The 12915-nt window shown below is 42.7% G+C and overlaps 1 protein-coding gene across 2 annotated transcripts in view; it reads right to left on the bottom strand.

Moving 5' to 3' along the window:
• Positions 1–12915, bottom strand: part of glra4a (glycine receptor, alpha 4a) — a 104333-nt gene that overhangs the window by 2306 nt on the left and 89112 nt on the right. The window contains exons 8-9 of one of the 2 annotated variants that reach the window (XM_062039727.1): positions 9765–9914; positions 2239–2352 (exon numbers count right to left, since the gene is read on the bottom strand). In XM_062039727.1, coding sequence (XP_061895711.1) covers positions 2239–2352; positions 9765–9914 — 264 coding nt within the window. The remainder of the gene's footprint in view (positions 1–2238; positions 2353–9764; positions 9915–12915) is intronic. The other variant, XM_062039728.1, reaches the window with a different exon arrangement.

Below are 12915 nucleotides of genomic sequence, written 5' to 3'. Positions count from 1 at the left end.
GTGTAGGTACACAGAACATCAGAGGGTCAAATGTGCGAGAAAATGAGAGCAGCTAGTGTTGACAAACAATGTTGCAACCTTGTGTGGGAACCGCAGGTGCAGAAACACAAAAGAAGAATCTTTTTGGGATGTAGAAACTGGCAGAGAAATTTTCCGTGCAACGTTCATATTGTTGTTACTCAGCCAGCGTTTGTGGGTCTGATGGACCCGTTGCATTTTGTGGCTTTTAATGCCTCACAATCAAACAGTTTTATGTTAAAATACTGAACAGATGATTATTGGGATAAGGTAAACATCTGTTCAGTATTTTAACATAAAACTGTTTGATTGTGAGGCATTAAAAGCCACAAAATGCAATGGGTAACAACAACATGAACATTACACAAGGGTTAAATTAAGAATTTGAATAAATAAAAATTGCGATTCGGATATGAATACATTTTTATTGCACTCCTAATGGTAAGTATGAAAAAACACAAACCTATGTATTATTACCCGTCTGGAATTGACCTATGCTGTCTTTAAATTAAAGTGGAATGATAATTTTATTTTTTTTGTGGCCACAATAATTGAGTTACGCAGTAAAGTAAGGCAAGAAAACTAGTTTTTCTTATATAGCGCATTTAATTCACAAGTTAGTTTCGTACACATTTGCAACTGTTCCAGGTTGCGTCGCTATGGTTCCGCGTTTAGCATACAGGAAGTAAAGTGTGCTCACGGTGTTACCGTATTTTTCGGAGTATAAGTCACTCCGTAGTATAAGTCGCACCGGCCGAAAATGCATGATAAAGAAGGAAAAAAACATATAGAAGTCGCACTGGAGTATAAGTCGCATTTTTTGGGGAAATGTATTTGATAAAACCCAACACCAAGAACAGACATTTGAAAGGCAATTTAAAATAAATAATAGTGAACAACAGGTGGAATAAGTGTACGTTATATGAGGCATAAATAACCAACTGAGAACGTGCCTGGTATGTTAACGTAACATATTATGGTAAGAGTCATTCAAATAACTATAACATATAGAACATGCTATACGTTTACCAAACAATCTGTCACTCCTAATCGCTAAATCCCATGAAATCTTATACGTCTAGTCTCTTACGCGAATGAGCTAAATAATATTATTTGATATTTTACGGTAATGTGTTAATAATTTCCCACATAAGTCGCTCCTGAGTATAAGTCGCACCCCCTGCCAAACTATGAAAAAAACTGCGACTTATAGTCCAAAAAATACGGTACTTATTTTCATGCAAGTGTCCTCATTTTAGCCAAGTGCATCACATTATTGGAAGTGAAACATTTAAAAACACGCAAGAACAAAGAACAATTCGTAGATTGAATGATGCGGACACGTTTGTTACTTGATACTTTCTAATTAGCTTCTGCCTTCGAGACTTTGCATATATAAGTACCGTATTTTTCGGACTGTAAGTCGCAGTTTTTTTCATAGCTCGGGGGCGACTTATACTCAGGAGTGAAATTATTAACACATTACCGTAAAATATCAAATAATATTATTTAGCTCATTCACGTAAGAGACTAGACGTATAAGATTTCATGGGATTTAGCGATTAGGAGTGACAGATTGTTTGGTAAACGTATAGCATGTTCTATATGTTATAGTTATTTGAATGACTCTTACCATAATATGTTACGTTAACATACCAGGCACGTTCTCAGTTGGTTATTTATGCCTCATATAACGTACACTTATTCAGCCTGTTGTTCATTATTCTTTATTTATTTTAAATTGCCTTTCAAATGTCTATTCTTGGTGTTGGGTTTCATCAAATACATTTCCTCAAAAAATGCGACTTATACTCCAGTGCGACTTATATATGTTTTTTTTCTTCTTTATTATGCATTTTCAGCAAGTGCGACTTATACTCCGGAGCGACTTATACTCCGAAAAATACGGTAAATGAAAGCATAATTATTTTGCCACTTATTTGTATTGACAAATGTGCTGTTTAAGACCACAATAGTGTTCAATTAAGGACACTTCTCACGTATGTCTAGCTTTTGTGCTATTGTGTGCTTAGCTGCAGTGTAGCTGCTAGCCGTTTTGAGCGTCAAATAATTCCTAGACCCAGACAACAGAGTGGGAAAAGGGTGCAAAGACACAGATTAGTCAGGTTAGGACATGAAGGATTGCAGGGCCTTTCATCAGGGTGAGTTAGTGAGGCTTGAACACTCATTAGGGTCAAAGGTTCCACTGGGGGTTTTTACCCTGATACAGGCGTTGCAGTGGTGCGTCACATTCGTGCAGGTGCAATCGCTAGCGGGAATGTCACTGTTCACATTCCGCATCGACTCCACGCTCCCGTTCAGACAGGCGAGTTCCTCCAAAAGTAAGACAGACAGTTGGAATTACTGTAAGCGATCCTCTCTCGTCATTCAATGTCAAAGAAAACATGAGGATTTCAAATGTTCTGTGGGCGTCATTTCATTTTAAAATAGCAACAAGGAATTAAATGAATGAGAATGTCAAGGGTGCACTATGAGAATTAGAGATGTCCGATAATGGCTTTTTTTGCCGATATTCCGATATTGTCCAACTCTTGATTCCGATATCAACCGATACCGATATATACAGTCGTGGAATTAACACATTATTATGCCTAATTTTGTTGTGATGCCCCGCTGGATGCATTAAACAATGTAACAAGGTTTTCCAAAATAAATCAACTCAAGTTATGGAAAAAATGCCAACATGGCACTGCCATATTTAGGGACCGAGTCCCTTTGGGACAGAGGACCCTATTGTATTTCTAGCGTTTTATTATTATACCGCCGCCTCTTTGAGCTGTAATTTGACCCCCTTAACATGCTTCAAAACTCACCAAATTGGACACACACATCAGGACTGGCGAAAATTGCGATCTAATCAAAAAACCAAACCCCAAAACTCAAAATTGCGCTCTAGCGCCCCCTAGGAAAAAAAACACTGACAAAACGGCTTCTAACTCCCAGTAGGAATGTCGTAGAGACATGAAACAAAAACCTCTATGTAGGTCTCACTTAGACCTATATTTCATACGCTGACAACCACCAGCAAAAATCAACAGGAAGTTTGCAATTCCCCCTTCAAAACAAAAGTTGAGAAAAAACAGTCACCTTTTTTCAAACATTATCACCTCTGAGCGCGTTTGTCGTGTCGGCTTCAAATTAGCACAGGAGAGAGATTGAACCCTTCTGATTAAAAGTTGATGAAAGAGTTTTAATTACTGCTCCGGTTTGGATTTTATGAGCCCTCTCAGTCGGTCCCGTCCATCGCTGCTTGCAGCTTTAATTATTATTGAAGTCACAAAGTGCATTTTTTTTTTTAACATGCCTCAAAACAGCAGCTTGGAATTTGGGTCATGCTCTCCCTGAGAGAGCATGAGGAGGTTGAGGTGGGGTGGAGGGTAGCGGGGGATGTATATTGTAGCGTCCCGGAAGAGTTAGTGCTGCAAGGGGTTCTGGGTATTTGTTCTGTTGTGTTTATGTTGTGTTACGGTGCGGATGTTCTCCCGAAATGTGTTTGTCATTCTTGTTTGGTGTGGGTTCACAGTGTGGCGCATATTTGTAACAGTGTTAAAGTTGTTTATACGGCCACCCTCAGTGTGACCTCGCCTTCCGCCCATGTGCAGCTGAGATAGGCTCCATCACCCCAAAAGGGAAAAGCGGTAGAAAATGGATGGATGGAAGTTCGTGACGATCTTGAACAGCAAGCGTCTGAGCGCCTCTTCTCTCCAAAGTGGCGCAAAACCAAGTGAGCGAGATGATGGATTTTTATTCTTACGTTTGTTGCTCACGGGCGGGCTCCGGGGAGACATGTGGCCGTTAGAACCGCAGTAAAAAAAGAATAACACTAGGAGGAAAAGCATCTATAAAGCATGACCGCCCAGCAATGAGGTTACAGGTGGCGAGGGACTGTTAGGGTGATTATTGTGCGGCAGCCTTGATTTAGCACACCTGCACCTGTGCACTGGACTTGGATTGTAATGACAGCCACGGGTTGGGCTTGGATCAAGTGTGGTGGAAACACGGCGTGGGAATGAATAAATGAGCTTCTTGACTTGAAGGCTGCAGGATATTTTTGTGCGTCATAGACAGAGGTGGGTAGTAACGCGCTACATTTACTCCGTTACATCTACTTGAGTAACTTTTGGGATAAATTGTACTTCTAAGAGTAGTTTTAATGCAACATACTTTTACTTGAGTATATTGATAGAGAAGAAATGCCACTTTTACGCCGCTTCATTTATCAACATTCAGTTCGCTACTCGCTACTGATTTTTATCGATCTTTTAATGCACGCTTTGTTTGTTTTGGTCTGTCAGACAGATCTTCAAAGTAGGATCTATCACATGCCTGCGTTTCACCAATCAAATACAGTCACTGGTGACGTTTGACTCCGTTTCACCAATCAAATACAGTCACTGGTGACGTTTGACTCCGTTTCACCAATCAAATGCAGTCACTGGTGACGTTTGACTCCGTTTCACCAATCAAATGCAGTCACTGGTGACGTTTGACTCCGTTTCACCAATCAAATGCAGTCACTGGTGACGTTTGACTCCGTTTCACCAATCAAATACAGTCGCTGGTGACGTTTGACTCCGTTTCACCAATCAAATACAGTCGCTGGTGACGTTTGACTCCGTTTCACCAATCAAATGCAGTCACTGGTGACGTTTGACTCCGTTTCACCAATCAAATGCAGTCGCTGGTGACGTTTGACTCCGTTTCACCAATCAAATACAGTCACTGGTGACGTTTGACTCCGTTTCACCAATCAAATGCAGTCGCTGGTGACGTTTGACTCCGTTTCACCAATCAAATGCAGTCACTGGTGACGTTTGACTCCGTTTCACCAATCAAATACAGTCACTGGTGACGTTTGACTCCGTTTCACCAATCAAATACAGTCACCGGTGACGTTTGACTCCGTTTCACCAATCAAATGCAGTCACTGGTGACGTTTGACTCCGTTTCACCAATCAAATGCAGTCACTGGTGACGTTTGACTCCGTTTCACCAATCAAATGCAGTCACTGGTGACGTTTGACTCCGTTTCACCAATCAAATGCAGTCACTGGTGACGTTTGACTCCGTTTCACCAATCAAATACAGTCACTGGTGACGTTTGACTCCGTTTCACCAATCAAATACAGTCACTGGTGGCGTTTGACTCCCTTTCACCAATCAAATGCAGTCACTGGTGACGTTTGACTCCGTTTCACCAATCAAATGCAGTCACTGGTGACGTTTGACTCCGTTTCACCAATCAAATACAGTCACTGGTGACGTTTGACTCCGTTTCACCAATCAAATACAGTCACCGGTGACGTTTGACTCCGTTTCACCAATCAAATGCAGTCACTGGTGACGTTTGACTCCGTTTCACCAATCAAATGCAGTCACTGGTGACGTTTGACTCCGTTTCACCAATCAAATGCAGTCACTGGTGACGTTTGACTCCGTTTCACCAATCAAATACAGTCACTGGTGACGTTTGACTCCGTTTCACCAATCAAATGCAGTCACTGGTGACGTTTGACTCCGTTTCACCAATCAAATGCAGTCACTGGTGACGTTTGACTCCGTTTCACCAATCAAATACAGTCACTGGTGACGTTTGACTACGTTTCACCAATCAAATGCAGTCACTGGTGACGTTTGACTCCGTTTCACCAATCAAATGCAGTCACTGGTGACGTTTGACTCCGTTTCACCAATCAAATGCAGTCACTGGTGACGTTTGACTCCGTTTCACCAATCAAATACAGTCACTGGTGACGTTTGACTCCGTTTCACCAATCAAATACAGTCACTGGTGACGTTTGACTCCGTTTCACCAATCAAATGCAGTCACTGGTGACGTTTGACTCCGTTTCACCAAACAAATACAGTCACTGGTGACGTTTGTTTCCGTTTCACCAATCAAATGCAGTCACTGGTGACGTTTGACTCCGTTTCACCAATCAAATACAGTCACTGGTGGCGTTTGACTCCCTTTCACCAATCAAATGCAGTCACTGGTGACGTTTGACTCCGTTTCACCAATCAAATGCAGTCACTGGTGACGTTTGACTCCGTTTCACCAATCAAATACAGTCACTGGTGACGTTTGACTCCGTTTCACCAATCAAATACAGTCACTGGTGGCGTTTGACTCCCTTTCACCAATCAAATGCAGTCACTGGTGACGTTTGACTCCGTTTCACCAATCAAATGCAGTCACTGGTGACGTTTGACTCCGTTTCACCAATCAAATACAGTCACTGGTGACGTTTGACTCCGTTTCACCAATCAAATACAGTCACTGGTGACGTTTGACTCCGTTTCACCAATCAAATACAGTCACCTGGTGACGTTTGACTCCGTTTCACCAATCAAATGCAGTCACTGGTGACGTTTGACTCCGTTTCACCAATCAAATACAGTCACTGGTGACGTTTGACTCCGTTTCACCAATCAAATGCAGTCACTGGTGACGTTTGACTCCGTTTCACCAATCAAATGCAGTCACTGGTGACGTTTGATTCCGTTTCACCAATCAAATGCAGTCACTGGTGACGTTTGACTCCGTTTCACCAATCAAATGCAGTCGCTGGTTATGTTTGACTCCGTTTCACCAATCAAACGCAGTCACTGGTGACGTTTGACTCCGTTTCACCAATCAAATACAGTCACTGGTGATGTTTGACTCCGTTTCACCAATCAAATGCAGTCGCTGGTTATGTTTGACTCCGTTTCACCAATCAAATACAGTCACTGGTGACGTTTGACTCCGTTTCACCAATCAAATGCAGTCACTGGTGACGTTTGACTCCGTTTCACCAATCAAATACACTCACTGGTGACGTTTGACTCCGTTTCACCAATCAAATACAGTCACTGGTGACGTTTGACTCCGTTTCACCAATCAAATGCAGTCACTGGTGACGTTTGACTCCGTTTCACCAATCAAATGCAGTCACTGGTGACGTTTGACTCCGTTTCACCAATCAAATGCAGTCACTGGTGACGTTTGACTCCGTTTCACCAATCAAATACAGTCACTGGTGACGTTTGACTCCGTTTCACCAATCAAATACAGTCGCTGGTGATGTTTGACTCCGTTTCACCAATCAAATACAGTCACTGGTGACGTTTGACTCCGTTTCACCAATCAAATGCAGTCACTGGTGACGTTTGACTCCGTTTCACCAATCAAATGCAGTCACTGGTGACGTTTGACTCCGTTTCACCAATCAAATACAGTCACTGGTGACGTTTGACTCCGTTTCACCAATCAAATACAGTCACTGGTGACGTTTGACTCCGTTTCACCAATCAAATACAGTCACTGGTGACGTTTGACTCCGTTTCACCAATCAAATACAGTCACTGGTGACGTTTGACTCCGTTTCACCAATCAAATGCAGTCACTGGTGACGTTTGACTCCGTTTCACCAATCAAATACAGTCACTGGTGACGTTTGACTCCGTTTCACCAATCAAATACAGTCACTGGTGACGTTTGACTCCGTTTCACCAATCAAATGCAGTCACTGGTGACGTTTGACTCCGTTTCACCAATCAAATACAGTCACTAGTGACGTTTGACTCCGTTTCACCAATCAAATGCAGTCACTGGTGACGTTTGACTCCGTTTCACCAATCAAATACAGTCACTGGTGACGTTTGACTCCGTTTCACCAATCAAATACAGTCACTGGTGACGTTTGACTCCGTTTCACCAATCAAATGCAGTCACTGGTGACGTTTGACTCCGTTTCACCAATCAAATACAGTCACTGGTGACGTTTGACTCCGTTTCACCAATCAAATACAGTCACTGGTGACGTTTGACTCCGTTTCACCAATCAAATGCAGTCACTGGTGACGTTTGACTCCGTTTCACCAATCAAATACAGTCACTGGTGACGTTTGACTCCGTTTCACCAATCAAATACAGTCGCTGGTGACGTTTGACTCCGTTTCACCAATCAAACAGAGCCAGGCGGTCACATGATTAACTGAACATAAAGTTTCAGAGGCAACAAGCTTAATTTTACATGAACTCAACGTCAAATTTGAGGAAGCACATGGCAGTAAGTAACGTTAGCAGATATTTTGGCTGTCACCGTAGGCTGATGTTAGCTTCCCTGCTATGAATCACTGTCAAATGTACATCGTGTGGGGACATTTATTAACGCACTGCAGCCTCATAGAGAGACCGACAAAGACACACACACACACACACACACACACACACACACACACACACACACACACACACACACACCACACACACACACACACACACACACACACACACACACACACACACACACACACACACACACACACACACACACACACACACACACACACACACACACACACACACACGCATGCATAGAAACACCAATCAGTGTGTTCCCAGGTGCACCGTGCAGCCCACACCTATCAGTTTATGGTTTGCGTAAAGGCTAACTTGTTATTTTCCTTTGTAATCTCTGCCTACTAAGCCCATGGTGCTGTTAAGTTATTGTGGCTCAATTTGCCTTAATTTTTTTCATGTTAATGTATTATTATTTAATATATGTTATCGTTTTAGTTGCTTAAGAGATATTCCTGGCTCTGAATTTGCTCATTGCTATTTTTATGTTTTTGTGCATTATTTGTTGCCGTCATCATTAAACGAACAGGTTACTCATTAGTTACTCAGTACTTGAGTAGTTTGTTTCACAACATACTTTTTACTTTACTCCAGTAAATATTTGGGTGACTACTCCTTACTTTTACTTGAGTAATAAATCTCTAAAGTGACAGTACTCTTACTTGAGTACAATTTCTGGCTACTCTACCCACCTCTGGTCATAGACGACTACGGTGTAGCCCACTGGGCATTCTCGCGTTTGTTTATGCATCGGCCTGTTTTGCTTAGCGGAGCCGCGGGGTCATCCCGGCCGGCTGTGCGGAACGTATTGTCGGAGGGACAGGATCGTCATAGCAACAAAGAACGGCTCCTCTGTGGTATGACAGCCAGCTGTAGCGGATTGATGTTGTCACTTCCTGGATATACCGCCGCCCCGCAATAATGGGAGGTGGAAGTCATGGCGCCTGACAAGGAGTGTGTGTTGTTTTTACATTCCGCACTTTGTGACAGTGTGTGTGTGTGTGTGTCAGAATAATTGTTTCTAAGTTATCACATGAGTTCCCGGCGAGCAGACAAAAGCTGTCTTTGATCCTACCAAGAAGAAGGCTTGTAAAACTCCACTGTGTAGGATGGGAAGCAACATGAAGGTGTCTGTTTCTTTGATGTATTGTAATCCACAGAAATATTTTGTCTTGACCCGAGATCTACAAAAGCGGAGAGAAAGCAGGACCTGCCCAAGCTCCAGCACCGCTTCTTTGAACTGTTTTACGACCTCTTCTTCGAACTGTTTACGAGCTTTTCTTTGAACCGACCTTTTCTTTGAACTGTTTTGTAACCAAAGGGGGCGGCTGTTTACGGCCCCCGACCCTTTAGAAACAGCTGTTGCCATGTAATCAGGAAAAGTCCAAAAAAAAGAGGTGTACAATCTTTCGTCAGAGCGTGGTGGGACTGCACGAAGAGTACAGTCCAGACGTTTCTCCTCAATTGAGCCAAATTTAATTCTGTCTCTGTTTAATTCCTTGCTTTTTGTCTTGTTTAATAGATGTCACCAGTGTTTGAACCTGACAGTGTGTGTTTTTTGTTGTTGTTCTTTTTAAAAGGCTGCTTGATTTACACTCACGATTCTTTGCTGTCGCCGCTTTTTCCTCAGCCTGATGAACTCCTTGTGCTGCCTGGACACAAAGTTGACGGCGGCGTACTCCAGCAGGGCGGCGAACACGAAGAGAAGGCACACCGCCATCCAGATGTCGATGGCCTTCACGTAGGACACCTGGGAACACACACACACACACACACACACACACACACACACACACACACACACACACACACACACACACACACACACACACACACACACACACACACACACACACACACACATACTGGTTATCATTTGGAATGGAGACCAAGTTTTTGATCATCACTTGTGGGGACCACCCTTTCTACAGGTTGTGGAGGCATAAAAAAAAATAGGTAAAATGGCCACTGCCCAGTTAGCTCATAGTCTAGTCCAGGGGTCGGCAACCCGCGGCTCCGGAGCCGCATGCGGCTCTTTGACCACTCTGATGCGGCTCAGCTACATACATGCCGACCCCCCCGATTTTCCCAGGAGATTTATGGATGTCAGTGTCTCTCATAGATTACTCCCAGGGAAAAAATAATCCTATTTACACTCTAATTACTAAATAAAGGGCGTGCCCTAATTGCACTGCAGTAATTGTCCTGTATAGCATTTACATACAGCGTGCCAGTCCAGCCACATGTTGCATGTTGTTATTACTTGCACACACAGGAGACAGCAAAGCATACTTAGTCATCAGCCACACAGCTTACACTGACGGTAGCCGTATCAAACAACTTTAACATTGTTACGTTACAAATATGCGCCACACTGTGAACCCACACCAAAAAAGAATGAAAAACACATTTCTGGAGAACATCCCACCGTAACACAACATAAACACAACACAACCATTACCCAGAATCCCATGCAGCCCTAACTCTTCCGGTCTACATTATACACCCCCGCTACCACCAAATCCCCCCACACATCAACCCCCCCCCCCCCCCCCCCCCCCCCCCACTCTCCGTGCGTTGGTTGAGCGGAAGAGTTAGGGCTGCATGGGATTCTGGGTATTGGTACCGTCAGTGTAAGATGTGTGGCTGCTGAGTTAGTACGCCTTGCTGTCTCTTACGTGAGCAAGCTGAAACTGCATTCTATGTGTGGTCGAGCAGGTACACTGTTAGGGCAGACTGTAGAGGGCGCCAAATGCAGTGTCATCACGCTCTGATATTCGGGAGTCTCCCGGGAAAAGTGAGAGAGTTGGCAAGTATGACGCTATCAAGCGCCATTCATTCAAAACTCGCGGGCTGCACTAACATCAAATTTCCACATTGAAGTGCGTGCCGGTGCGTGTGTCGGAGACCCCTGGTTAACATAGCACAAAGCATTTAAGCTTTGTATGCAGTGTTTTTCATTTTAAATTAAAAATTTTTTTTTGTGGCTCCCATTACTTTCTTTAATTTGTGAAACTTGCCAAAATGGCTCTTTGAGTGGTAAAGGTTGCCGACCCCTGGTCTAGTCTTTAAATCTCTGGATTGATGAAGTAATGTGCTGATCATTCTTACTGGGGACCCTGGGGAATAAGAGTTAATATGAGGACCAAATTTAAATAATTCTGCATAATTCACACAAATTTGTACGTGACTTCTGAGGACCATTTAAAAAAAAATAAAAAAAAATAAAATGAAAATAAAAGTTCAAATTAGATGTTTACTTCTCAGTGAACATGTTTTATGGGCCAAAGCTTAAAAATCACTTAGGCATCTTCAGAATGGATCTGACTATCATTTAAAAAGGTTTCCCTTTAGGGGACCTGTTTTTTTGTCCCCATACCGTCAGAGGTCCCCTAAAGGTGACTGTGTAAACAGAGCAATGTCCCCATTAAGTAAGCATTGCCAGAACAACACACACACACACGCACACACGTCAACAAGGTGACCAAAGAGGTGGGCGGATCGCCCGTGTTTCCGGGTCACCCGGTGGCGTGTGGCGAAACCCATGAGTGGGGAGTGAGTCAGTGGGGTGGTGGGCACTTGTCACACAGCCACAAGACAGGTCACGGTTAAGGCTCGGGGACAACCTGACCCCTCCCGCCCATCTGAGAGGCGATGTCATAACGCATCAGCAACGCCTTCTGAGCACATGCCGAGTTAAGAATTCAGCCAATCGAACGTCAGTTTTGCTGACTGTTACGGACGCAAACACTAAACTGGGGGGTTCGGGGTGGAACTAGGGCTGGGCGATGCATCGAGTTTGTAACACTGAAGGAAGTGTTTGAGGATAATAGAGGTTGAGTTGATTCAGCTAAAAAAATGGTTTGATATTAATAAGTTATTATTAAATAATAAGAAACCAACATTTATGGTGTTTAGTGGTGCAAGGACAAACTCCATCCATCCATCCATCTTCTTCCGCTTATCCGAGGTCGGGTTGCGGGGGCAGCAGCCTAAGCAGAGAAGCCCAGACTTCCCTCTCCCAGCCACTTCGGTGTACAAAGGGTGTACAATTATGAATTTCGAACAAACATTTGGCGAACAAACTCAAAAGTAGTCCAAACGCCTCGCATTACTTCGATCACGATGAGCATCGAAAAGTATTAGCTCTTTGAGTCAGTGGACTTCCAACAAATATCTGTTTCTCAGCTGTGGTCTGTACGGGCCACAGTGGTACTCAGTTGCAATACATTTTTCCACCACTTTGTGGTAGTAATGACAATCTCAAACAAACAGTCTGGAGCTAAAGTTGCAGAAAAATTTGTTAGGCGCAAAAATTATGACTACATTTGTTTTAATTTGCACTTTGATTTTATTGCATAACATAAATATTATATTATTAATCTAGTTTATTTATTTTAGCACGACATAATTGCATGTAAAATGTGTTTTTATCAGTTGGTTAGTACCTTTTTTTTTTTTAATCAGCCTGACCTAAGCCTAAGTAAGGTTTATGTGTTAAATAAATAATAATATTTCTAATTAACACATGGTTTCATTTCATGTGACAAACAGTCTGGAGCTAAAGTCACAGAAACATTTCTTAAGCACAAAAATTATGACTAAAATGCGTTTTAATTTGCACTTTGATTTTATTACATAACATAAATATTACTACTTATTAGTCTAGTTTATTTATTTTAGCACTACATAATTGCATGTGCATTTATTTTTTATCAGTTCGTTAGTACCTTTTTTTTTTTTCTTTTTTT

The sequence above is a fragment of the Entelurus aequoreus genome, linkage group LG28 (assembly GCF_033978785.1).
Source record: "Entelurus aequoreus isolate RoL-2023_Sb linkage group LG28, RoL_Eaeq_v1.1, whole genome shotgun sequence".
Lineage (NCBI taxonomy): Eukaryota > Metazoa > Chordata > Actinopteri > Syngnathiformes > Syngnathidae > Entelurus > Entelurus aequoreus.
This window is presented reverse-complemented; position numbering and strand designations above follow the sequence as displayed.